This window comes from Herpailurus yagouaroundi, unplaced genomic scaffold (assembly GCF_014898765.1).
Source record: "Herpailurus yagouaroundi ecotype Mexico unplaced genomic scaffold, PumYag 355, whole genome shotgun sequence".
Classification (NCBI taxonomy): Eukaryota; Metazoa; Chordata; class Mammalia; order Carnivora; family Felidae; genus Herpailurus; species Herpailurus yagouaroundi.
In genome coordinates this window covers 7,494,543-7,518,493 of record NW_024412572.1, presented here as the reverse complement: position 1 = coordinate 7,518,493, position 23,951 = coordinate 7,494,543, and the positions used below count along the sequence as shown (strand labels likewise).

At 37.4% G+C, this 23,951-nt stretch overlaps 1 protein-coding gene across 4 annotated transcripts in view; it reads right to left on the bottom strand.

The window, feature by feature from the left end:
- Window positions 1–23,951, bottom strand: part of ADIPOR2 (adiponectin receptor 2) — an 81,469-nt gene that overhangs the window by 32,887 nt on the left and 24,631 nt on the right. For 3 of the 4 annotated variants that reach the window (XM_040463048.1, XM_040463047.1, XM_040463046.1), the window contains exon 2: window positions 5,827–6,083. In XM_040463048.1, the coding sequence (XP_040318982.1) occupies window positions 5,827–5,997 (171 nt within the window). In that variant the 5' untranslated portion in view covers window positions 5,998–6,083. Of the gene's footprint in view, window positions 1–5,826; window positions 6,084–9,151; window positions 9,248–23,951 lie in introns of those variants that run through there. The other variant, XM_040463049.1, reaches the window with a different exon arrangement.

Below are 23,951 nucleotides of genomic sequence, written 5' to 3'. Positions count from 1 at the left end.
ATTTTATTATTATTCTATATGGGAAACCAGAAAGTTTAAAATAATTTCAGCACACAGGAAACACACTTGGAAAAAAAGCTCACATGTTTTTTTACATAACAGAGAAAGGACTGCTTAGTATATGCCACTGAATACTCATCACCTGCTATTCACAATCTGACCTACTCCAAGGTCTGGCTTCTGTTCCCACTCCTCCACCAAAACAGCTCTTAAGTTCACCAATGACCACCATGTTGCTGGAACCAGTGGTCACTAGCCTATCCTTTTTGTCCATGATTTCTTTAGCAGCAGTAGAAATAAACCAATCGCTGCTCCCTTCCCTCCTTCTTGAAACACTTTTCTTAATTTTTGTGATATTACACTTTCCTGAGTTTCCTCCTACCTTATAGGCTTGTTGTCTTTAGCTTCCTTCCTCTACTTGCTTTCTCTCTTTGAAATGCCCTGTGAATGTTGGTATTCTTGAAGCTAGATCTTAGGACTCTTAAGTAACCTTAACCATTTCAACAGTTTTAAATATCAGCTACACTGCAGCTACTTCCTAAATAATTACTTCAAGCCTAGGCCACCTTAGGAATGCCACACTCCTACCCAACTATCTTCTAGACACAGCCAGTAAGATGTCTCACATACACTTCCTATTTTTTTGTAAGTTTATTTATTTTGAGAGAAAGAGAATATGAGCAGAGGAGGGGCAGAGAGAGAGGGAGAGAGAGAATCCCAAGCAGGCTCCAGCACGGAGCCCAAAGCAGGTGAGATCGTGACCTGAGCCGAAATCAAGAGTCAGATGCTCAACTGAATGAGTCCCTGCGTTTCATATTTAACACAGCCAAAAGCAAACTTGATCCTCCCATTTATACCTACTTCACCTCTAAACTTACCCTCTAGTTCTTCCCATCTCAAAATACAGATTCTTACCCCAGCAATCTAAATATTCACATCATACCCCAGACTCATTCTTGTCATTTCCTTCTCTTCTCCCTTAACCCATCACATCCAATCTACCAGCAAACTGTCAACTCTATCCCCAAGGCATAGTTCAAATGTATCCACTTCCTGCCAACCAACAATCACCATCAACCCAGAATAAGCTACTCTCATGAATTTCTGTAGCAGCCTTCTGACTCATCCCCAAGTTTCTCTCCCCACCAACAGCCCCCAAAATCTGTCTTCACATCAGAGCCAAAAAGTGATCTTTTCAGAACGTAAATAAGATTCTATCACTCCCTTGCTTAAAACTTTCCAATAGCCTCCAATGTACTTTCTCCATATCATGGTCTACAAAGGTCCTACTACATTTTTTCCTCATCTCTTACCATCCTCCCCATTATCCACTGACCACACTTCTTAAATATGCCAAGATTTTTTCAGATTCAAGGCGCTGAACACACTACTCCTATTATTCGAAATGCCCTATACATATTTCCTCCTTTCCTCTTCCCTCACTTTCAACCAGCCTTTACTAAGCATTCAGTTACATAATCACTTTTAGAAACTGCCAGAGGTACTACTTATCACCATCAGTTCTTTAAATTAGTTATGGGTATATTCCAGAATAGTTCGATGTGGGGCACCTGGCTAGCTCAGTTGGTAGAGCCTGTAACTCTTGATCTTGGAGTTGTAAGTTTGAGTCCCACCCACACTGGGTGTAGAGATTAAACATAAAATCTTAAAAAAAAAAAAAAAAAAAGGAATAGTTCAATGTGTACATTCTAGAAACCCTTGAGAATATTTCTTAATATCGACAACTTGATAAAAATGTAGAATTCTATCACAACTGGAAATGAAAACAGGCATCAACTATTATCCTATTATATATGACAAAAAATAAATCCAGGGAAATTAAATAACTTGCCTATTTTATAAGGCTAAATGATAGGTCTTCTGACCCTGTGTTCAGTAAACTAGTCAACCCTCTTCCAATTCTGTTTATTACATTTCCACTTTCTTTAAGATAACCTCAATCATTAAAAAAAAAAAAGTCCTGAAATTCATATGGGATGACAAAGGGCCTCAAAAGTCAAAACAGTCTTGAGAAAGAGCAAAGCTGGAAATATCCCACTTCCTTCAAAACATACTACAAAAGTACAGTAATCAAAATAGTACGGTACTGGCATAAAGACAGACATATATATAAACCAAGAGAACAGAATCAAGAGTCCAGAAATAGATTCATGCATATGTAGTCAAATGATCTTCAGCAAGAACAGCAACACTATATAATAGGAAAGAGACTATACAATCTCTTCAATAAATGGTGCTGGAAAACTGGATTACCTACATGCAAAAGAGTAAAACCGGACCCTTATCTTACATAACATAAAAAAAAAACAATTCAAAATGACTTAACTCAAAAAAAACTTAAATGTAAGACCTGAAACTACAAATTTCCTTGAAGAAAATATAGAGAAATAGTTTCATAATATTGGTCTTGGCAATGATTTCTTGGGTATGACACCAAAAGCACAAATAATAAAAGCAAGAATTAGACAATTTGGAGAATGTCACACTAAAAAGCTACTACATGGCAACAACAGAAAAATCAACAGAATGAAAAGATAACCTACAGAATAGGAGAAAATACCTGCAAACCATATATCTGATAAGGAGTTAATATCTAAAATACATGTAACTCAACAGGGGGTAGGGGGCCTCAATCACTTTATACTGGCTTAAAAAAATGGGCAAAGTATGTGAACAGACATTTCTTCAAAGACACATACTGGTATATGAAAAGGATGCTCAACATCACTAACATCAAAGAAACCTATCACAAAACTACAATGATGTTCCACATCACATCTGTTATGATAGCCATTATCAAAAAAGAAAATAGTAGGTGTTGGCGAGGATATGGAAAAATTAGACCCTTTGTGCTCTATTGACAGGAATGTAAAATGATGCAGCTCCTATGGAAAACAGTATGGAAGTTCCTCAAAAAAAAGTAAAATAGAACTCTTATGACCCAGTAATCCTACTTCTGGGTATTTACGCAAAAGAACTGAAAACATTATTGGTAGCATTATTCACAATAGCCAAGACATGGAAAAAAACCTAAATGTCAATCAGTGGATGGATGGATAAAAGCAATGTGGTATATACCTACAATGGAATATTATTTAGCCTTAAGAAAGAAGCCTCGGGGCACCTGGGTGGCTCAGTTGGTTGAATGTCCGACTTCAGCTCAGGTCATGATCTCATACTCTGTGAGTTTGAGCCCTGCATCAGGCTCTGTGCTGACAGTTCAGAGCCTGGAGCCTGCTTCAGATTCTGTATCTGCCCCTCTCTCTGCCCCTCCCCTGCTCATGCTCTGTCTCTGTCTCAAAAATAAATAAAAACATTAAAAAAAAAAAAAAGAAAGAAGCCTCATCACATGTTACAACATGCACAAACTTTGAGGATATGATGCTAAATGAAATAAGCCAGTAATAGAAAGCAAGATACTGTATGATTCCACTTATACAAGGTGTCTAAAGTGGTCAAACTCATAAAAGCAGAAAGCAGAATAGTGGTTGCCAAGGGCTAGCAAGGGCAGAGAAAAATGGGGAGTTGCTATTCAATGGCTATAGAGTTTCAGTCATGTAAGATGAAAAAGTTCTAGAGATCTAATGTGCATATAGTTAGCAATAATGTACCATACACTTAAAAAATGTGTTAAGAGGGTAGATTTCATATTGTGCTCACTATAATAAAAAGAAAAAAAAAAAAAAAAAGAAAACCCCAGTCACTCATCCAAGCTTAGTAACATTGCTTAGGCCTTAGCAGCAAATGAGGAAAACAGCTGGCTCAGCTTGGATAGGGAAGTCTTAGTTGCTAGTACTTATTACAGTAAAATGCAGCAAGAAGGCAAGGTCTTAAGTGTTGATACAAGTTCTTGACCCAGATTATCTGGTCAACTTTAAAAAAAAAAATAATAATGCTGGCTTAAAAGCCAAATTGTATCATATGTAGTATAGGCAAACAGCTTTTTTTTTTTAATCCTACTAATCTGTCCTGTGTATGTATGGGTATATACACCCACATGCATGCAAATAATCCTTCACCATAGTACAACCTAGCCAAGAAGATAAAGCTGACTTATAAAGAAAGTGTTACCAAGAACAGAAGAAATACTTTAAATTTCCTATTCTGTACCTATACTGCTACAATGCTCTGATGAAATTCTTATAAAAGACCTGAAAGGACAAGACAACCCTCTGGAGTTCAAACCAACACCACTATTACCCACACAACCAATGTATGTCTTAGGACGGTACAGATGCAATTTGGAGTAGAGGCTTTCAAAATGTTTTTAGCTACAACTCACATGTATGTATTTTTCATATCTGTATACATATCTATATAAAACTAAACAATTTCATCAAATAACATAGTTTAAATGAACATTACTACATATATGCACCTCTTTGTTCTATTTTGCTGCTTAATATTTTAAACACAGCGTACAGTACCAAAATTTCACAAACCACTAATGGACACAACCTAGTTTTAGAAACATTGTACTAGAGCCACAACACTGAACACATGCTACGTGATTCAAAGTTACAAAGCATATAGCTAAATATCTATAATAAGGGCTTATAGTATACAAATATTTTACTATATTTTTTAATAGTTATTTATTCTTGAGGGAGAGAGAGCATGAGCAGGGGAAGGACAGAGAGAAAGGGAGACAGAGGATTGGAAGTAGGCTCTGCACTGAGAGCAGAGAGCCTAATGCAGGGCTCAAACTCACAAACTGTGAGATCGTGACCTGAGCTGAAATCAGATGGTCAACCAACTGAGCTAGCCAGGTGCCCCTATAATAAGGACTTTCTGATGCTGTTCACAAACACTTATGCCTTTGCTCTCTAGGTAGATGTGCTTAAATAATTTAAAAGCTGCTCTTTTCTCTGGGAAGTAAAAGGAAAGATTAAAACCTACCTTCTGTTCCCAGAATTCTAATGACTCCCAAGGTATGCACTGGAGAAAAACCATATTTGGAGAAGCAGTTCCAGCACTGAGTTAGAATTTCTCCAAAATTATAAATGATAATGTCGTAACTAAAATACAGTTTATGGGTGTCTGGGTGGCTCAGTCGGTTAAGCAACCAACTTCGGCTCAGGTCATGCTCTCATGGTCATGGGTTCAAGCCCCACGTAGGGCTCTGTGCTGACAGCTCAGGGCTTAGAGCCTGCTTCGGATTCTGTGTCTCCCTCTCTCTCTCTACCCCTCATCTGCTTGCTCTCTGTCTTTCTCTCAAAAATAAATAAAACATTTTTAAAAATTAAAAAATAAATAATAAAATAAAGTTGAATTATAAAGACTAAATAGTAACTACAAAAACCCATTTCCCTTCTCAAACAAAATAAAGCAGATAAAGTATGATTTTAAGTGTCAGCAGAAAAGGATTGTAAAATCAAAGAATACCTAGCCAATTTAAAAATGGGACTTCAGGGGCGCCTGGGTGGCGCAGTCGGTTAAGCGTCCGACTTCAGCCAGGTCACGATCTCGCAGTCCGTGAGTTCGAGCCCCGCGTCGGGCTCTGGGCTGATGGCTCAGAGCCTGGAGCCTGTTTCCGATTCTGTGTCTCCCTCTCTCTCTGCCCCTCCCCCGTTCATGCTCTGTCTCTCTCTGTCCCAAAAATAAATAAACATTGGAAAAAAAAATAATAATAAAAATGGGACTTCAAATCATCTTGAACAAAAACAAAAACAAATATGCTCAAGATTCCTTTTCAAAACCCCATCCTCTCTCCAGCAATGTCCCATACATTTTTTTTAATATCCTCCTTCCAACCACATTCCCATAAACTTTGTTTTACTTACCATCCTTCCCCCTTTAACTTACTTTTTTATGATACGAAGAAAGAACAGATGCCTCTAAAATAGGCTCCAAATTTCCTTGGTGGTTGTCATTATCACTTTTCCTTGTACCATCAAGTTGGTGCCCTTTTCTGAGCCTTATATCTGGCTCTGGAGTCCTGCTGCACCCCAATCGGTTTTCTGCTGTCTGGTTCATGGGACAATCAAGCCTTTCTTACAAAGAGATGTTTCTTTCTGTCCCTTCTTCTTGGGAGGATGGATTTTCTGGATACTGAGTTGACTCTAAGGAGAGGAAAGTTATGAATTAACATATTTTAAATAAACACATTAAATGAGTGCTGGAGGAAGATACAGGTTATGTTATTATACACTCAAACAAAAGAATGCTAAGCAATCATTAAGAAAAATAAAACAATGTATATAATATCTAGGAAAGATTGCCAAAATCTATTTGTAAATAAAAAAAAGCAGTATACAAGACAATGCAGATAATGTTCCCAGAAGTTATAAAACTATAACTGTATATGTACACAGAGTAATTATTGGAAAATACTCAAAACTGTGCTTGGTACACAGAGAAGAACTTATGGTCTCAAGTGAGAATTCAAATTGGACTAAAAATCGGCCAACTATTTGTTTAACAAATCATTTTGTTCTGTCTGCTTTTTTTTTTTTACAATATGCCATTACTGTTTCAAATATACATACTATTTTACAATATACCATTACTTTTTCTTTTTTTTTAATTTTTTTTCAACGTTTATTTATTTTTGGGACAGAGAGAGACAGAGCATGAACAGGGGAGGGGCAGAGAGAGAGAGGGAGACACAGAATCGGAAACAGGCTCCAGGCTCTGAGCCATCAGCCCAGAGCCCGACGCGGGGCTCGAACTCACGGACCGCGAGATCGTGACCTGGCTGAAGTCGGACGCTTAACCGACTGCGCCACCCAGACGCCCCTACCATTACTTTTTCAATGAAAAACATACCTATCTGCAGAAAGAATACAGCTGGGTCTTACATATCTAATCTCATTTAAACATCACAATGACCCTACAGGGTATATTTTTTGTGTTTCTATTTTTCAGGTAAGGAAACAAAAATTCACCATACTTTGTATGAAACAGGACAAAGTCTGTGACTTTTATAGCACATATTATTGGTAATATTTTGCATATAAATTGCTTAAACATCTGACATTTCAGTATTTGAGTTGTTTTGAATTCTAACTAGACTACTCTGGAAGGCAAGAAACTCAGGACCAGAGAGAGCATACTCCTTTTACATTCCTTGAGTTCCCAGAAAGTACTATGCACATGAATGTTTAATGAATATATGATAAATAATATTTAAATGTTCTTTGTGTAAAAACACTTCCAGAAATCATCACTATCTCTCTAAACTAGACTGTAGTACGTTTCCTAGGTGTTAAATTATTTCAAGTCCTTGACCCTCTTAACTCACATGCAAAACTTAATTTAGACATGTAGTTATATACACTAATAAGGTCATTATCACAGCCAATCCAACTAGAAACACTAAAACATGATAAAGCGAGGGTATGTGTTATGCTATAAATCCCATGAGATTCAAAGTTCTTACTGGGGAAAAGGAGGAATAGGGCAAAGTGGAAGGGCCTGGATATTATAAAATGAAGGTAAAATGTGGATCTGGTTTTCATATATATGGGTACTAAAACTAAGAATCAGTCCTAGAATTCAAACTGGACTAAAAATTAGCCAACTATACGTTTAACAAATCATTTGAGTTTGCTTCAGGATTTCTCTAAGGGCTTTCAAAGTTCTGGAGCAAGAACAAATACAAATCTTTAAGGATCACCAAAACTTAGCACGTTCCTATCACATAAGGACCTAAGCAAGCATATTAATAATATTGAGATTATAAACTATGCTATTAATGCCAAATTCTGAAAGAGAAAACAACGTTAATGATTTCTGTTAATTTATGTACACTTCACAAAGCTATTTCACACCCACCATTTCATTTTGTTTCAGGGAAGAGAAAGCTAACATTTACTGCAGATCAACAATTCAACAAAGTTAAATTCCATACCAGAGAATTTACATGTGGTATCTCACATAACCCTAATATATAGCCCCCTGGGATATTTTATCTCTGATTTTATAGATGTGGAAACTGAGACTTGGAGATTAATTTATTCAAGACCATTAGTCAAGAAGAGCAGCTGGAATTTATATCCAGGTCTTTCTGGCCTGCACAATATCCATGTTCTTTCTATACCCAAAAGATTAAGATTGGGGGGAAAAAAAGATAAAAACTTGAACCCTAAAGTCATTTGGCTCATATGGCAAGTAAACTACAGAATCAGAATCTTTATTCACAAATTGTAGCAAGTAAAATAAAGTTTACTGCAAAGTAGCCTTGAAATATGACCACACTAAACTTCTCATAAGTGGGAGCTATACATGGAGGAGTATTGCTCATTTATGAGAATATAAATGGAATGTTCTATTAAGTTAGAATTGTTTTGTAATCCACAACTCAGAAAAAAAAAAAAAGCAAATAATAAGAAATAAGTTTTCCAGGGGCACAGTCGACTAAGCTCTCTGATTTCAGCTTAGATCATGATCTCGCGGTTTGTGAGTTTGAGTCTTGCGTCCGGCTCTGCACTGACAGTACAAAGTCTGCTTGGGATTCTCTTCTGTCTCCCTCTCTTTCTGCCCTTCCCCTCGCTCACCAGCACTCTCTCGCAAAATAAATAAATAAACAGAAAAGAAAAGAAAAAAGAAAAAGAAAAGGAAAGGAAAGGAAAGGAAAGGAAAGGAAAAGGAAAAGAAAGGAAAAAGGGAAGAAGGGGAAGGAAGGGAAAAGGGAAGGGAGAGTAGAGTGGCAGGAGCAGGGAGGAGGAAGAAAATCTTAGGTCTGTCCCACCAAATATCTTATAGATCTTCTGCTGCATGGCCTTCATAAAAGAAACACCATGACAACTGGACTTACTCCTAGAATGAAAGACTAGTTCAATACAGATAAATCCATCAATGTAATACATCACATTAATAAAATGAAGGAAAAATACATAAGCATCACAACTGATGCAGAAAAAACATTTGACAAGATTCAATACCTTTTCATGATAAAAACACTCAGTAAAACAGGAAGAGAAGGAAATGTTCACATAAGTCATATATGAAAAAAACCATAGCAAACGTCATAATAGTGAAAGACTTAAAACTTTCTCTAAGATCAGAATTTTGTACTTCGTGAATCTGTTCCAATATAAATTTAATAATTCTAAAAATTAATAAAAAATAAAAATAGTCACAAGCACTAAATATAGTTTTTACTACCAAAATCATTAAGTATAGGTACCTTTTAAGATTTTCCAAGTATTCAGGGGTGCCTGGGTGGCTCAGTAGGTTAAGTGTCTGGCTCAGGTCATGATCTCACAGTTCGTGGGTTTGGGCCCCACACTGGGTTCTGTGCTGGCAGCTCAGAGCCTGAAGCCTGCTTTGGATCTGTGTCTCCCTCTCTCTCTGCCCCTCCTCTGCTCATGCTCTCTCTCTTTCTCTCCCTCAAAAATAAGTAAACATTAAAAAAAATAAAATTTTCCAAGTATTCAGAACATAAAAGAAAATTAAGCATTCCTTTCTGCATTTTTTTCTTTTTTAGAGAGAGAAGCGCACGCACTTACAAGCAGGGGAGATGGGCAGAAAGAGAGAGAAAGAGGGAGAGGGAGAGGAAGAGGGAGGGGAGGAGAGGGAGGGAGGGAGGGGGGAGGGAGAGAGAGAGAGGGGGGGAGAGAGAGAGAGAGGGGGAGGGAGGGAGAGAGAGAGAGAGAGAGAGAGAGAGAGAGAGAGAGAGAGAGAGAATCTCAAGCAAGCTCGACACTCAAGTGTAAAACGCGACACGGGGCTCAATCCCATGAACTTGGGATCACGACCTGAGCCGAGGTCAAGAGTCTGACACTCAAATGAGCCACCCAGGCACCCCACCTTTCCATATTTTACATAAACTGTCCTATAACCTCTGAGTCTGAAACAATTAAAAGACTGATCATGAAATGACAACTCCAAAGGTCACATTTTTAATGTAATAAAAAAAGTTACATTATTTTATATATATAACTTTTGTACATAGTATAGCCTATTCATCACATACAGCTCTCTTAAGCCAGACCTTTATACAGATAGAAATCATCAAAAATGATCAATTTTTAGTTTTAACAATTCAAAATAACACCTACCAATAACAGTATGTGGATATCTGAGTTAGATGTTTCACAGAATTTGAGCTATTGCCTGCCAATGCCACTTGACAAATTTGGGGCTGTCATAAATCTCTTTTCACAAGCAGTATTTTTTAATGATTCTCTAAGAGCTGTACTTTGCAAATGCCTTTAGAATTGCTATAATCTCTAGGGGAGGAGTCAACATGGTGGAGAAGTAGGGGGACCCAAAGTTCCCTCATCCCTCAAACACAGCAGTATTAAGGCCAGAAGACTGGGAATTCCAGGAATCTGGGCTACAGTGACAGAAACATCTCCAGGGACCCATGGGACAACTAGGCAGGCTATAGGTGTGTGATTGCAAACTAGGAGAGATAAAACGGGTGGCACAGGCACAGCCGGGAGGTTTCCCCTCGGTGGAAAGACAAAAGGAAGAGAAAGGGAGGCTGTGGAAATGTAGGACTGTATTTGGACAAGAGAAAAACCACAGACCTGGGAACAGAAAAAAAAGGAACCAATTTCTACCTCATTCTAGGGTGGCAGGGCTTTCTCCAGACTGGAGCCACCCTGTGCACGCACCTGGGGAGGAGGGGAGCCAGCCCCAGTCTCCGTAGCCAGCTCAGAGGCACAGTCAGAGACAACAATCCTCTCCCCTGAATGCTGTGGGAAGAAGGCAAAAAGCCATTCCAAGAACAAAAGACTCTGCAGGTTCCTGCCAGCCAGAGGCCCCTTACCAGCTGAGCAGAGTAGTGCTACCCCAGAACTGGGGCGCAGAGCAGGATCCTTTAAGACGTCCAACAAACCTGCTCACTCATGCCCGCCTAGCACTGTGAGGAGCCAGAGGCCCTTTGTTGGTTTCTGGAGTGGCACTTCCCTGGAACCAGGGCACTTGGAGCGGGATCCTTTAAGATATCGGGGTTTGAATCCCAGCCAAGCACTTTGGAGGTGCAGGAGACTGTGGAGCACACTTGCCCAGCACAGTGAGGATGGCCTGAACAGAGTGGTTTGGGACACCCGGTCCAGGGGGAAAGAGACTGGGATATCGCCATTTTTCTCCCCATCACCAACAAGGTGGGGCTTCAGGGAATGGATGAGGGGCCCACAGTGGAGGCGGGACCACCTACACCAAACCACACCCCTCTGAGCCTGGTAACTGCATGTCTACCTGAGCAAGATTGACAATGACCAGACCAGACAGACCCTCCTCCAGACCAGCACTGCCACCAGTTCCAAGGCACCATCAGATACCAGTCCAGCATTTTTGCATTTTCTGATTTGATTCTTGCAATTCTTATTTTATATATACATATAAAATAATACGTATCTTTTTCCTTCTTCCTTTTCTTCTGCTTATTCCTTCCCCTCTCTATTCTGGTTACTAAGGTTATTGAGTTGTTTAAGCAGACATTTTTAATCTATTCTTTTTACACCTCTTCTGTATCTCCTTCTTTATTTTCCTCTCTCTCTCTCTCTCTCTCTCTCTCTCTCTCTCTGGATTAAGCCGTATAGTTTCTCTGATTCTCTGCCTGGTCAATTTTTTTTTGTTTGTTTTCTTTTTCCCTACCCGTCATTTCTCTTTTTGTATGGGATAGCCTTCTTCTACCACACCCCCCTTTTTCTTTTTTTTTTAATTTTTTCCAGGGCTACTTCGATGAACAAATCAAAGCTTACCTGGTGGAAGGCCCAAACCACCACTACAAGTAGGAAGATAAAGCACCCAGAGTCACAACAACAGACAGCACGCAACACACTCCAAAAACACCTCCTAAAGGACCAGGCCCTGGATAGTGTATGACCCCATTTTAATATAATAGTGCTTCCAGGTGTAGGACACATAATAAGCTTTTAAAACACATAAGGTACAGAAAACTACCCAAAATGAAAAAATGGAAGAATTCTCCTCAAAAGAAATTCTAGGAAGAAATGACAAGAGAGGAAGAAATGACAGCTAGAGATTTTAGATTAATAGTCATAAGATTAATAGCTGGGCTTGAAAAAAGTGTAGAAGACAGCAGAGAATCTATTGCTGCAGAGATCAAGGAACTAAGGAATAGTCACAATGAATTCAGAAATGCTGTAAATGAGGTTCAAAATAAACCAGACGCAGTGACATCAAGGATGGAGAAAGCAGAGGGGAGAATAAGTGAAACAGAAGATAAAATTATGGAAAATGATGAAGCCAAGAAAGAGATAAGAAAATACCACACCACAAGGGGAGAATTAGAGAACGAAGTGATTCAATGAAATGTAGCAATATCCATATCATAAGAATTCCAAAAGAAGAGCAAGAAAAGGGGGCAGAAGGTTTATTTGAACACAATTATAGCTGAGAACGTCTCTAATTTGGGGAAGGAGGCAGACATCCATATCCAGGAGGCACAAAGAACTCCCTTCAGATTTAACAAGAATAAGTCTTCTCCAAGGCATTTCATAGTGAAATTGGCAAAATACAAAGATAAAAAGGTAATTCTGAAAGCAGCCAGACACAAACAGCCCTTAATCTACAAGGGTAGATACATAAGGGTAGTAGCAGACCTGTCCACTGAAACTTGGCAGGCCAGAAGGGGGGGGCAGGAAATATTCAATGTGCTGAATAGGAAAAATATGCAGCCAAGAATCCTTTATCCAGCAAAGCTGTTATTCAGAATAGACGGAGAGATAAAGGTTCCCAGACAAAAAATTAAGGAGTTCATGACCACTAAACCAGCCCTGGAAGAGATCCTAATGGGGACTCTGTGAGTGGAATGCTACAAAGACCACAAGGGACCAGAGACATCACGACAAGCATTAAACCTACAGATAACACAATGACTCTAAATCCATATCTTTCAATAATGCTGAATGTAAATCAACTAAATGCTGCAATCAAAAGATACAGGGTATCAGAATGGATAAAAAAACAAGATCCATCTATATGCTATCTATGAGAGACTCATTTTAGACCTGAAAACACCTTCAGATTGAAAGTGAGAAGATGGAGAACCATTATCATGCTACTGGAAGTCAAAACAAAGCTGGAGTAGCCATACTTAGACAAACTAGATTTTAAACTAAAGGCTGTAACAAGAGATGAAAAAGGGCATTATATCATAATTACAGGGTCTATCCATCAAGATAAGCCAACAATCACAAATGTTTACACCCCCAACTTGGAGGCACCCAAATATATAAATCAATTAATCACAAACATAAGCAATCTTATTGGTAAGAATACAGTAATTGCAGGGGACCTTAATACTCCACTTACAACAATGGACAGATCATCTAGGCAGAAAATCAATAAAGAAATAATAGCCTTGAATGATACACTGGACCAGATGGATTTGACAGATATATTAAGAACTATTCATCCAAAAGCAGAATACACATTCTTCTCAAGTGCACATGGAACATCCTCCAAGATAGATCACATACTGGGTCACAAAATAGCCCTCAATAAATATAAAAGAACTGAGATCATACCATGCATATTTTCAGATCACAATGCTATGAAACTTAAAATCAACCACAAGAAAAAATTTGGAAAACCCTCAAATGCATGGAGGTTAAAGAACATTTCTTCAGAAAAAGAACCAAGCAATTAAAGAAGAAATTTAAAAATATACGAAAGCAAATGAAAATGAAAACATGACAGTCCAAAGGCAGTCTTAAGGGGAAAATACATTGCCATCCAGGCCTATCTCAAGAAACAAGAAAAATCTCAAACACAAAATCTAACCATACACCTAAAGGAACTAGAAGCACAACAGCAAAGAAACCCCAAAGCCAGCAGAAGAAGAGAAATAATAAAGATTAGAGCAGAAATAAACAATATAGAATAAAAAAAACAAAAAAACAAAAAAAAAAACAGCAGAACGGATCAATGAATTTAAGAGCTGGTTTTTTGGAAAAATAAACAAAACTGATAAACCCCTAGCCAGAATTCTCAAAAAAAGAGAACCCAAATAGATGAAATCACGAATGAAAGAGGAGCGATCACAACCAACACCACAGAAATACAATTATTAGAGAATACTATGAAAAAGCATGCCAACAAACTGGACAACCTGGAAGAAATGGACAAATTCCTAGACACCCACACACTACCAAAACTCAAACAGGAAGAAATAGAAAATTTGAAAAGACCCATAACCAACAAAGAAATTCAATCAGTTATCAAAAATCTCCCAACAAATAAAAGTCCTGGGATGACTTCCCAGGGGAATTCTACCAGACATTTAAAGCAGAGTTAAATCTCTATCTTCTCAAGCTGTTCCAAAAAACAGAAACGGAAGGAAAGCTTCCAGACTCATTCTATGAAGCCAGCATCACAGTGATTCCCAAACCAGAGAACCCACTAAAAAGGATAATTACAGTCCAATATCACTCAGGAACATGGATGAAAAAATTCTCAACAAGATACTTGCAAATCGAACTCAACAGTATATTAAAAGAATTATTCACCATGATCAAGTGGGATTCATTCCTGGGCTGCAGGGCTGGTTCAATACTTGCAAATCAATCCATGTGATACATCACATTAATAGAATAAAGGATAAGAACCATATGATCCTATCAACAGGTGCAGAAAAAGCATTTGACAACATACAGCATCCTTTCTTAATAAAAACCCTCAAGAAAATCAGGATAGAAGGAACATATATCATAAAAAGCCCATGAAAAGCCCATAGCCAATATCATCCTCAATGTGGAAAACCAGAGTTTTCCCCAAGATCAGGAACATGACAGGAACACGGCAGGAATGTACTCTCACCACTGTTGTTTAACATAGTGTTGGAAGTCCTAGCCTCAGCAGACAACAGAATGAAATAAAGGGTATCCAAATTGGCAAAGAAGTCAAACTTTCACTTTTCGCAGATGACATGATACTCTACATGGAAAACCCGTAAGACTCCACCAAAAAGCTGCTAGAACTGATACGTGAATTCAGCAAAGTCACAGGATACAAAATCAATGTACAGAAATCAGCTGCATTTCTATACATCAACAATAAAGCAACAGAAAGAGAAATCAAGAAATTGAGCCGATTTACAATTGCACCAAGAACCATAAAATACCTAGGAATAAACCTAACCAAAGATGTAGAAGATCTGTATGCTGAAAACTATAGAAAACTTATGAAAGAAACTGAAGACACAAAGAAATGGAAAAACATTCCATGCTCATAGATTGGGAGAAAAAATATAGTTAAAATGTCAATACTACCCAAAGCAATCTACACATTCAATTCCAACCAAAACTGCACCGGCATTCTTCTCAAAGCTAGAACAAACAATTGTAAAATTTATATGGAACCACAAAAGACCCCGAATAGCCAAAGTAATGTTGAAAAAGAAAACTAAAGCGGAGGCATCACAATCCCAGGCTTTAGCCTCTACTACAAAGCTGTAATCATCAAGACAGTATGTTATTGGCACAAAACAGACACATAGACCAATGGAATAGAACAGAGAACCCAGAACTGGACCTACAAATACATGCCCAACTAACCTATGACAAAGCAGGAAAGAGTATCCAATGGAATAAAGACAGTCTCTTCAGCAAATGGTGCTGGAAGAACTGGACAGCAACATGCAGAAGAATGAAACTGGACCACTTTCTTACACCATACACAAAAACAAACTCAAAATGGATGAAAGACCTAAATGTGAGACAGGAAACCATCAAAACCCTAGAAGAGAAAACAGGCAACAACTTCTTTGACCTCAACCGCAGCAACTTCTTACTCAACCCGTCTCTGAAGGCAGGAGAAATAAAAGCAAAAATTAACTATTGGGACCCCCTCAAGATAAAAAGCTTCTGCACTGCAAAGGAAACAATCAACAAAACTAAAAGATAACCGACAGAATGGAAGAAGGTATTTGCAAATGACTTACGGATAAAGGGTTAGTATCCAAAATCTATAAAGAACTTATCAAACTAAACACATGAAAAATAATTGAGTGAAGAAGTGGGCAGAAGACATGAATAGACACTTTTCCAAAGAAGACATCCAGATGGCCAACAGACACAAGAAAAGATGCTTAACATCACTCATCATCAGCAAAATACAAATCAAAACCACAATGAGATACCACCTCACACCTGTCAGAGTGGCTAAAATTAACTCAGGAAACAACAGATGGTGGCAAGGATGCACAGAGAGGATCTCTTTTGCACTCCTGGTGGGAACACAAACTGGTGCAGCCTCTCTGGAAAAGTGTGGAGGTGCCTCAAAAAATTAAAAATAGAACTATCCTATGACCTAGGCAATTGCACTACTAGAAATTTATCCAAAAGATACAGGAGTGCTAATTCATAGGGCCATTTATACCCCAATATTAATAGCAGTACTTTCAACAATAGCCAAATCATGGAAAGAGCCCAAATGTCCATCAACTGATGAATGGATAAAGAAGATGTGGTTTATATATACAATGGAATACTACTTGGCAAGGAGAAAGAATGAAATCCTGCCATTTGCAATGACACGAATGGAACTGGAAGGTATTATGCTAAGTGAAGCAAGTCAGTCAGAGAAAGAGATATCATATTTTTTCACTCATAGGTGGAACTTGAGAAAATTAACAGAAGACCATGGGGGAAGGTAAGGGGAAAAAATTGTTTCAAACAGAGAGGGAGGCAAACACATAAAAGACTCTTAAATACAGAGAACAAACTGTGAGTTGGGGGCGGCCCCCCACAGAGCAGAGATGGAAATGAGTGATGGGCACTGAGGAGGGCACTTGTTGGGATGAGCACTGGATGTTGTATGTAAGCAATAAAGCACGGGAACTACCCCCGAAACCAAGAGCACACTGTATACAATGTATGTTAGCTAACTTGACAATAAATATTAAAAAAAAGGAAAGAAAGAATTGCTACAATCTCCCTGAATAAGAAAGTAACACAACTAAACCCTTCAATTCCCTACTTTTCATAAGGAAAATAAAACAAAACTTGGTGGTCTTGAGATAAAGAAGGCTGCTATCATATTAACCTTACTTTTGTACATTCCATTCAGAACCTCGAATTACTAAATGCTTTCTTCTAGTAGGTGCCTATCTTATGGCTGGGGGACCTAAGCCTCAGAGGTAGAGATCTAACAATGGAAGTAAGTAGCAAAAACCAGATCCAGATCTCACAACTGACCCCCAATGAGTTCAAATTCTTGGTATTAGAATGTTTCAATTCTCAAAAAGACCATCTTAATCTATTAAAGCTCATCTTTACCTATCATTATGTTATATACCATACCTACTTTCACCTAAGGGCTGTTCCACTTTAAAAACATTTACCTTGGAATAAAGAGCTCTAGCTCTAAAGAAAATCACTTAATGGCATTCATGGTCATTCCATTAAACCTGACATTTATTATTTTATAAGACTCTCCAAGGCTTTTTAGTTCCAGACAGGTTATTTGTCCCAAAGGTACACTTTCTGGCAAAGTATGAATGCCCTACATGTTTTCTAGTGATTCCTAGCCTGTCAGTTGGCCACTGAATTAAATAAACCAAACCACTGTTTATTAACCTTATATTTTCCTGCTTAATGATTTAAGGCTTTACCTTTCTAAGTTATACTCTCCAACTTGCTGATTCAACAATCAACTTGCTAATACTATAGATTTACTTGCCTTAGAGGATAGTATTACACAACATTATTGCTAAAGATATTCCTCCCTTATCTCAAATCGCCATATCCAATCCATTAGCAAATGGTATAGATTTTACCTCCAAAATACCTCTCAAATTATTTCCATTTCTTTTCCTTTCCTCTGTCACACTTCTTAAGCCAGGTTATCCAGTATTCTCTGACCAAGAATACTTTTGATAGGGGCACCCAGGTGGCTCAGTTCATTAAGTATCCGACTCCTGATTTCAGCTCAGGTCATGATCTCAGGGTTCATGAGTTCAAGCCCCGCATTGGTCTCTGTGCTGACAGCACAGAGCCTGCTTGGGATTCTCTCTCTTCCTTTCTCTCTGGCCCTTTCCCACTCACACTCACTCGCTCTCAAAATAAATAAACTTAAGAAAATAAAATTTAATTTGAAAAAAAAAGCATACTTTTGATAATCCCCTAATGGGTCTCCCTGTCTTATACCTACAGTCCTCTATACAATGGCCAAAGTGCTCTTTCAAACAGAAAAATCATACCAATTATCCCACTAAAATCCTTCCAGTACATTTTATTCCTTGTGCAAAGGAAAACCAAAATCTTTTCCATAATCTCCACAAGGTCCTTTATGATTTTGCCCCTGTCAATCTCTCCAATTTAACTCCTAAAGCTCACTCATCGGTTCACTTACTCTTTTAATCCTTGTCTATACCAATCTTGATCATCATCAGGACCTGGAAAAAGACCTGATCCCTAGAGTCACCTTTTGTAAAAACTCTTACATGACCATTCTTACCTAACACAGCATTACCCCATCCTCCATACCAGTCACTGATAGCACTTTACACTGTTTAATTTCCTTCATAGCACTTCCCACTCTCAAATCATATTTTTACTTGTTCCCTTTCTTATTATCTATCTTGCCCCACTAAACCATCAGTTCCAAAAGTGTTAAACCTGGTCTGTCCTGTTCACCACATGTATCTCTAACAGTGTCTGTCATATAGTACACCCTCAAAATTTATTTATTTCTCTTTCAACTCAATTACTGCCCCTTCCCTCCCCTCCTCCCCAAAAGAAGCCTTTATGGAAGTTATTTTCCCCACCAAAAAAAAAAAAAAAAAAAAAAAAAAGAATTTTTATGGCAGTATAAAATTAAACAAGAAATCTTGAAGAGAATCTCTTTCAAAAAATGTTATTCTTTAAAACAAGTGACCTACCCCCAAATATATTTGAGATGGGTTTTTTATTGTTACTAATTAATGTAACTATTTAGTCTTATTTTTAAGAAAAATATTCCTTTGCTCTTAAAAGGAAATATAAATCTGAAGAGTTAAATAGAGAAAAAAATCCATGAAAATGGCTTCATCATTCAACACAGAAGAAAATCTTGTCTCTTAAATGTACCCACTCCATTAATAAGCATGCTTATGAAGCTGCCAGATAGTTTTGAGTAGCACAGTTTATCCACCCTCAAAAGGTGATGGTGGGAAGAAAGGAGAAACCAGCATAACTAGCAATTTGAGATAAGATGGTTTCTGCTGGCTGGAGAATTCACCTAATACAGTATTTTATTCTTTTAGGTTCTGGAATTCTTCCAGACACACTTTAAACAAAAACAGTAAGAGAGGGAGGAAAATACAAACTCCCTAGGCAGGGGGATAAAGGGTTGTTTTGTTTTCTCTAAAACAAGAAATGACAGAATTGGAGCTTTATTGGCTGACATGACAAATTAAATACAATTTGTAAATAAAACAAAGTAATAAAACTCATCAAGGTGTGCCCATAAGGGAATAACACATTAAAATCAAGTAGTGATAATATTCTAACATTTACTTCCACCACTGAATAGGAAAAAAAAAAAAATTTTTAAGTGAATTTGACACCTGAAAACTCTAATAAGACACTGACCAAATCTTAAATTCCAAGTATGAATATGGAAAAGTGTTGGAGTAATGCTGTCTTTAAAAGTCAGTATAACAAACCGTGTTTTTTGCATTATAGGAAAACTAATCACTCACTGACTTCTTTAAGGACCCATACTTCTATTTGGTAAACTTGGAAATTATTATAACTAATACCATGAAGACAACTAGGTACCAACTCTAGAGGGAATGGACTAATTTTGAAACAATTCAGCAGAAAACCTAGCCTGGTAACAAACATACATTTTCTATATGACAAATTATTAATACTCTTTGCTTAAAAAAAAAAAATCCCCAAGTATCTTGGGTACTCTCTTTAAAAACAAAAACAAATACAACTTCAACTATGAAAAGCACACTGAAATATACTTAAACGATCTGTCTGAAGAACAAGTATTTAGACATTGAATATCTAACAAAAGGAGACCACCATTTCAAACAGAAATAAATATACATTATTTAATATAAACATATGATGTCAAGTATCCTTTATCTGATTTATTCTTCATAACCACTGTAAAGATTCAATACTTCCCATCTACAGCTGAGGAATCTGAGGCTCAGACAGGTTGAGCAGGTAACTCAAAGCCTCACAGCTGGCAAATGGAAAAAGAGAGTTCAAACTCAGGTGTTTCACACTTTCCAGTCAGCTATGATGCTCTAAGTGGAAATGAAAATAGACCAACAATATGCACAGTAACTCTGACCAAATTTTTTGTGCCAAAAATAGGGTGCAAGGTTTAACTAGAAATATATTTTCCTGATTTTAAGTTTATTTAGTTATTTTGAAAGAAAGAGAAAGCACACATGGGGGCAGGGTAGAGAGAGACGGAGAGAGAGAATCCCAAGCAGGCTCTGCGCTCAGCAAGGAGCCCAAGACAGGGCTTGATCTCACAAGTGTGAGATCACGACCTGAGCCAGTATCAAGAGTCACACACTTAACCGAATGAACCACTCAGGTGCCTCTGTATTTTCCTAACTTTAAATTTCTATATTTGAAATGCAGCTCCAAAAAATCTAATTTAATAACCTACAAAAAAAATTTTTTTGATTCAGTAATTCTATTGATATTGATATTTAAAATTTGCAAAAAAAGAAGTTAATGCAGGTCTCAAGAGTCTAATTACTCTTAGGGCTATCTCCAAGAGCATGCTATATCAAGGAAATCCTGTTTCCCCACCTATAAAAAGCAGTATTTGTGAAAAAAAATCTTATTTAATTACACTAAATGCACATTTAGTGTTCTAAAGTAATCAAGAACAGAAGATACAGATAACAAACATTAATTTTTGAACTAAAAAAACCACAGTATCACCACTTTCTTAAGGGAAACCATTGAGAAGCTTAAAAGCGAAAGTTAGACCTTGGAATTACACATAACCTGGTATTACTCTTGTTTAGATAGCAATATAAACTGCAGTAAACCTCAAATCTACATAGAACAAGACCTGCAGACCTAGTTATATACCAAGAATTATCTAAAAAACAGCCATGACTCCTTGACCTAAAATCCTACTCTTTCAAATTTCTCTTTGAAACTGATACTAAAGCAATACAAAAACAGGAAAATCCATATGCACAAAGGTATTTATTTTGGGGAGAAAAAAAAGCAATTAACCACTGTTGTGTTTTTTTATTAGAATATTAAATAACATTTAGAAATGTATGAACAGTTTATTTATGGTATCTTAAAATTAAAGAAGATAAAATGCTTATCACAATTAGATAAAAATAAGCTTTACAGCTATATAAAAAATGTGTGTGTATAATACAAAAGTTTAAAAGGCAATTTACCAAAATGAGTTGAAAACTTACGTCCATGCAAAAAGCTACACAAATAGTTTATAGTAGCTTTATTCACAATTGCCAAAAGTTGTAGCAACCACATGTTCTTCAATAGGTGAATAAACTATGACACATCAATACAACAAAACATTACTCAATAAAAAAAAAAAAACAAGCTATTAAGTCATGCAAAGAAACTTACATAGAGGAAATTTTGCTAAATGGAAAGAAGCCATTCTAAAAGGCTACATACTATATGATTTCAAAGCTGACATTCTGAAAAAGGCAAAATTAGGGAGACAGTAAAAAGATGAGTGATTAACAGGAGTTCATGGGAAAGAGAGATGAATAGGTGGAGCACAGGACATTTTTAGGGCAGTGAAACTATTCTGTATGATCCTGTAATGGTGGATACATACACACATTTGTCACAACTCACACAAAGAATAAACCCTACTGTAAACTGTGGAATTTAGTTAATATTAACATTTATATTGGCACGTCAAACATAACAAACATACCATACTAATGAAAGATACTAATACTAGATGAAACTGGAGGAAATGAGAGGGCATATGGGAACTCTGTATTTTCCACTCAATTTTTCTAAAAACTTAAAATTGCTCAAAAAAAACACAAGGTACTAATTTTTTTATTTTTTTTTTTTTAAATTTTTTTTTTTTCAACGTTTATTTATTTTTGGGACAGAGAGAGACAGAGCATGAACGGGGGACGGGCAGAGAGAGAGGGAGACACAGAATCGGAAACAGGCTCCAGGCTCTGAGCCATCAGCCCAGAGCCCGACGCGGGGCTCGAACTCACGGACTGCGAGATCGTGACCTGGCTGAAGTCGGACGCTTAACCGACTGCGCCACCCAGGCGCCCCTGTACTAATTTTTTTAAAAAGAAACTTTGACAAAAACAAATATAAAAAAACTAAAATCATTCAGATAGAGTAGTGGATTAATCAGTGATATTTTTTTCCTTTTAGAATTGGTTATTTTCATGTATTATATTTAGCAACACATAAGCCGTGAAATATAATTCTAGCAATGTCTGAAGTAGCTGCCCAGTCCCCAAACAGAAATCAATTCACTCCTAGTTTTACCTACATAAAACTGCACACAAATTATCCATCTGTGATTTTTTTAATTGTCCTCAATTTGGAATAAAAAAAAAAGTTGAGTGGCAGCTTTCAACTATTACACCACATATTGAGGGGTAGAGGGGGAAGATGTGAGGAATCTATATAATTGCCAGCTAATTTCAGTCACTTAGTGACTACGAATGACTAATGATTTCAATGGAAAGTGAAGAATTTGATGCGAACAGTAGGGACATATGCCTCCCTCAAATTTTTAAGACTTTAGAAGAAATGTCTTAAACTTAAACTTTTACTCATCTCTTACTTGTTTATAATTACCACAAAATCATCCACAGACTACAACTCAACTGATGACAAGATACCACATAGTTATGATGAAAACCAACACTGAAAATAAATGTCCAACTTGGTCTATCACATTTTTCAAAGCTAGAGATTTATCTCAACACCACTTTAAAACTGTTTTCTATAGATAGGAATTTATACATCAATTTCTTAAAAGTTCAATATAAAGTCCAATCTAAATCATTGTAAACATTTCCAAAATCATTTTATTATCTGAGTTAACATGATCAGTTAAGTCATGCAAACATCATGAAAAATCTTACAATCTAATATGTTGCTTAAAAAGGAATCGACAGAGAGTGATATCAACAAGAAGGAACAGGAGTTTTCAGCACTCATTTCCCACGAAACAGCAATTTTGATAATTGCCCATGGACTAGAGTACCTTTGTGGGAACCCTGGAGTCCCATAAGCTCCCAAAGGTCTCATAAGCTCTTTGGAGGAAAAAAATCTGCAAGTAAGTACACTGAAGAAAGTAAAAAGAACAGTTACAACTTCACCAATGGCATATTTTCCCTAAAGCATCAGATCAGTGCCAAGAAAGAATCCTTCCACCTGTGATTTCTACCACAGGGGAAAGTGAGAACAAAATGAGCACCCACTTCCCCAGATCTACAGGATGCTGCTCAGGGGCCCCTTCATTCTCATTCCACCCAGAACACTGAGACAAAGCAGGGAAGAGAAACAGGGCTCACAGCAACTAGGGCACAGAATTCAATAAAGTGCCATGGATGTTACTGACCACTCACAGGTTCCAGCAAGAGGCCTACCCACAAACCTCATAAGACACATTACCTGAAGATAACCCCAACTAGCCCCATGTGCCCCCAGCACTCCATGTGCTCTTCCCCAATGAAACCAGCTCACGCAAAACACTGAAAATCATAGACAAAGCAATCACAGATGGCTGGCTCAACTCTCCTGGATTGAAAGATGGTACACGGCCTTCAAAACTTCAGGGCACTGCCCTAGGAAAAAATAAATGGGAGCCTTTCAGTATAAACAACAAAATTGCTTTTTAAGGAAACTCAGTGACCTACATGAGAGCACAGATAAACAACTCAATGAAATCAGAAAAAGACATAAAAACGAGAAGTTCAACAAAAGTATAGAAATCACAAAAAATAATCAAACACTAATTCTGGGGCTGAAGAATACAATAAATAAAATGAAAACTACAATAGAAAA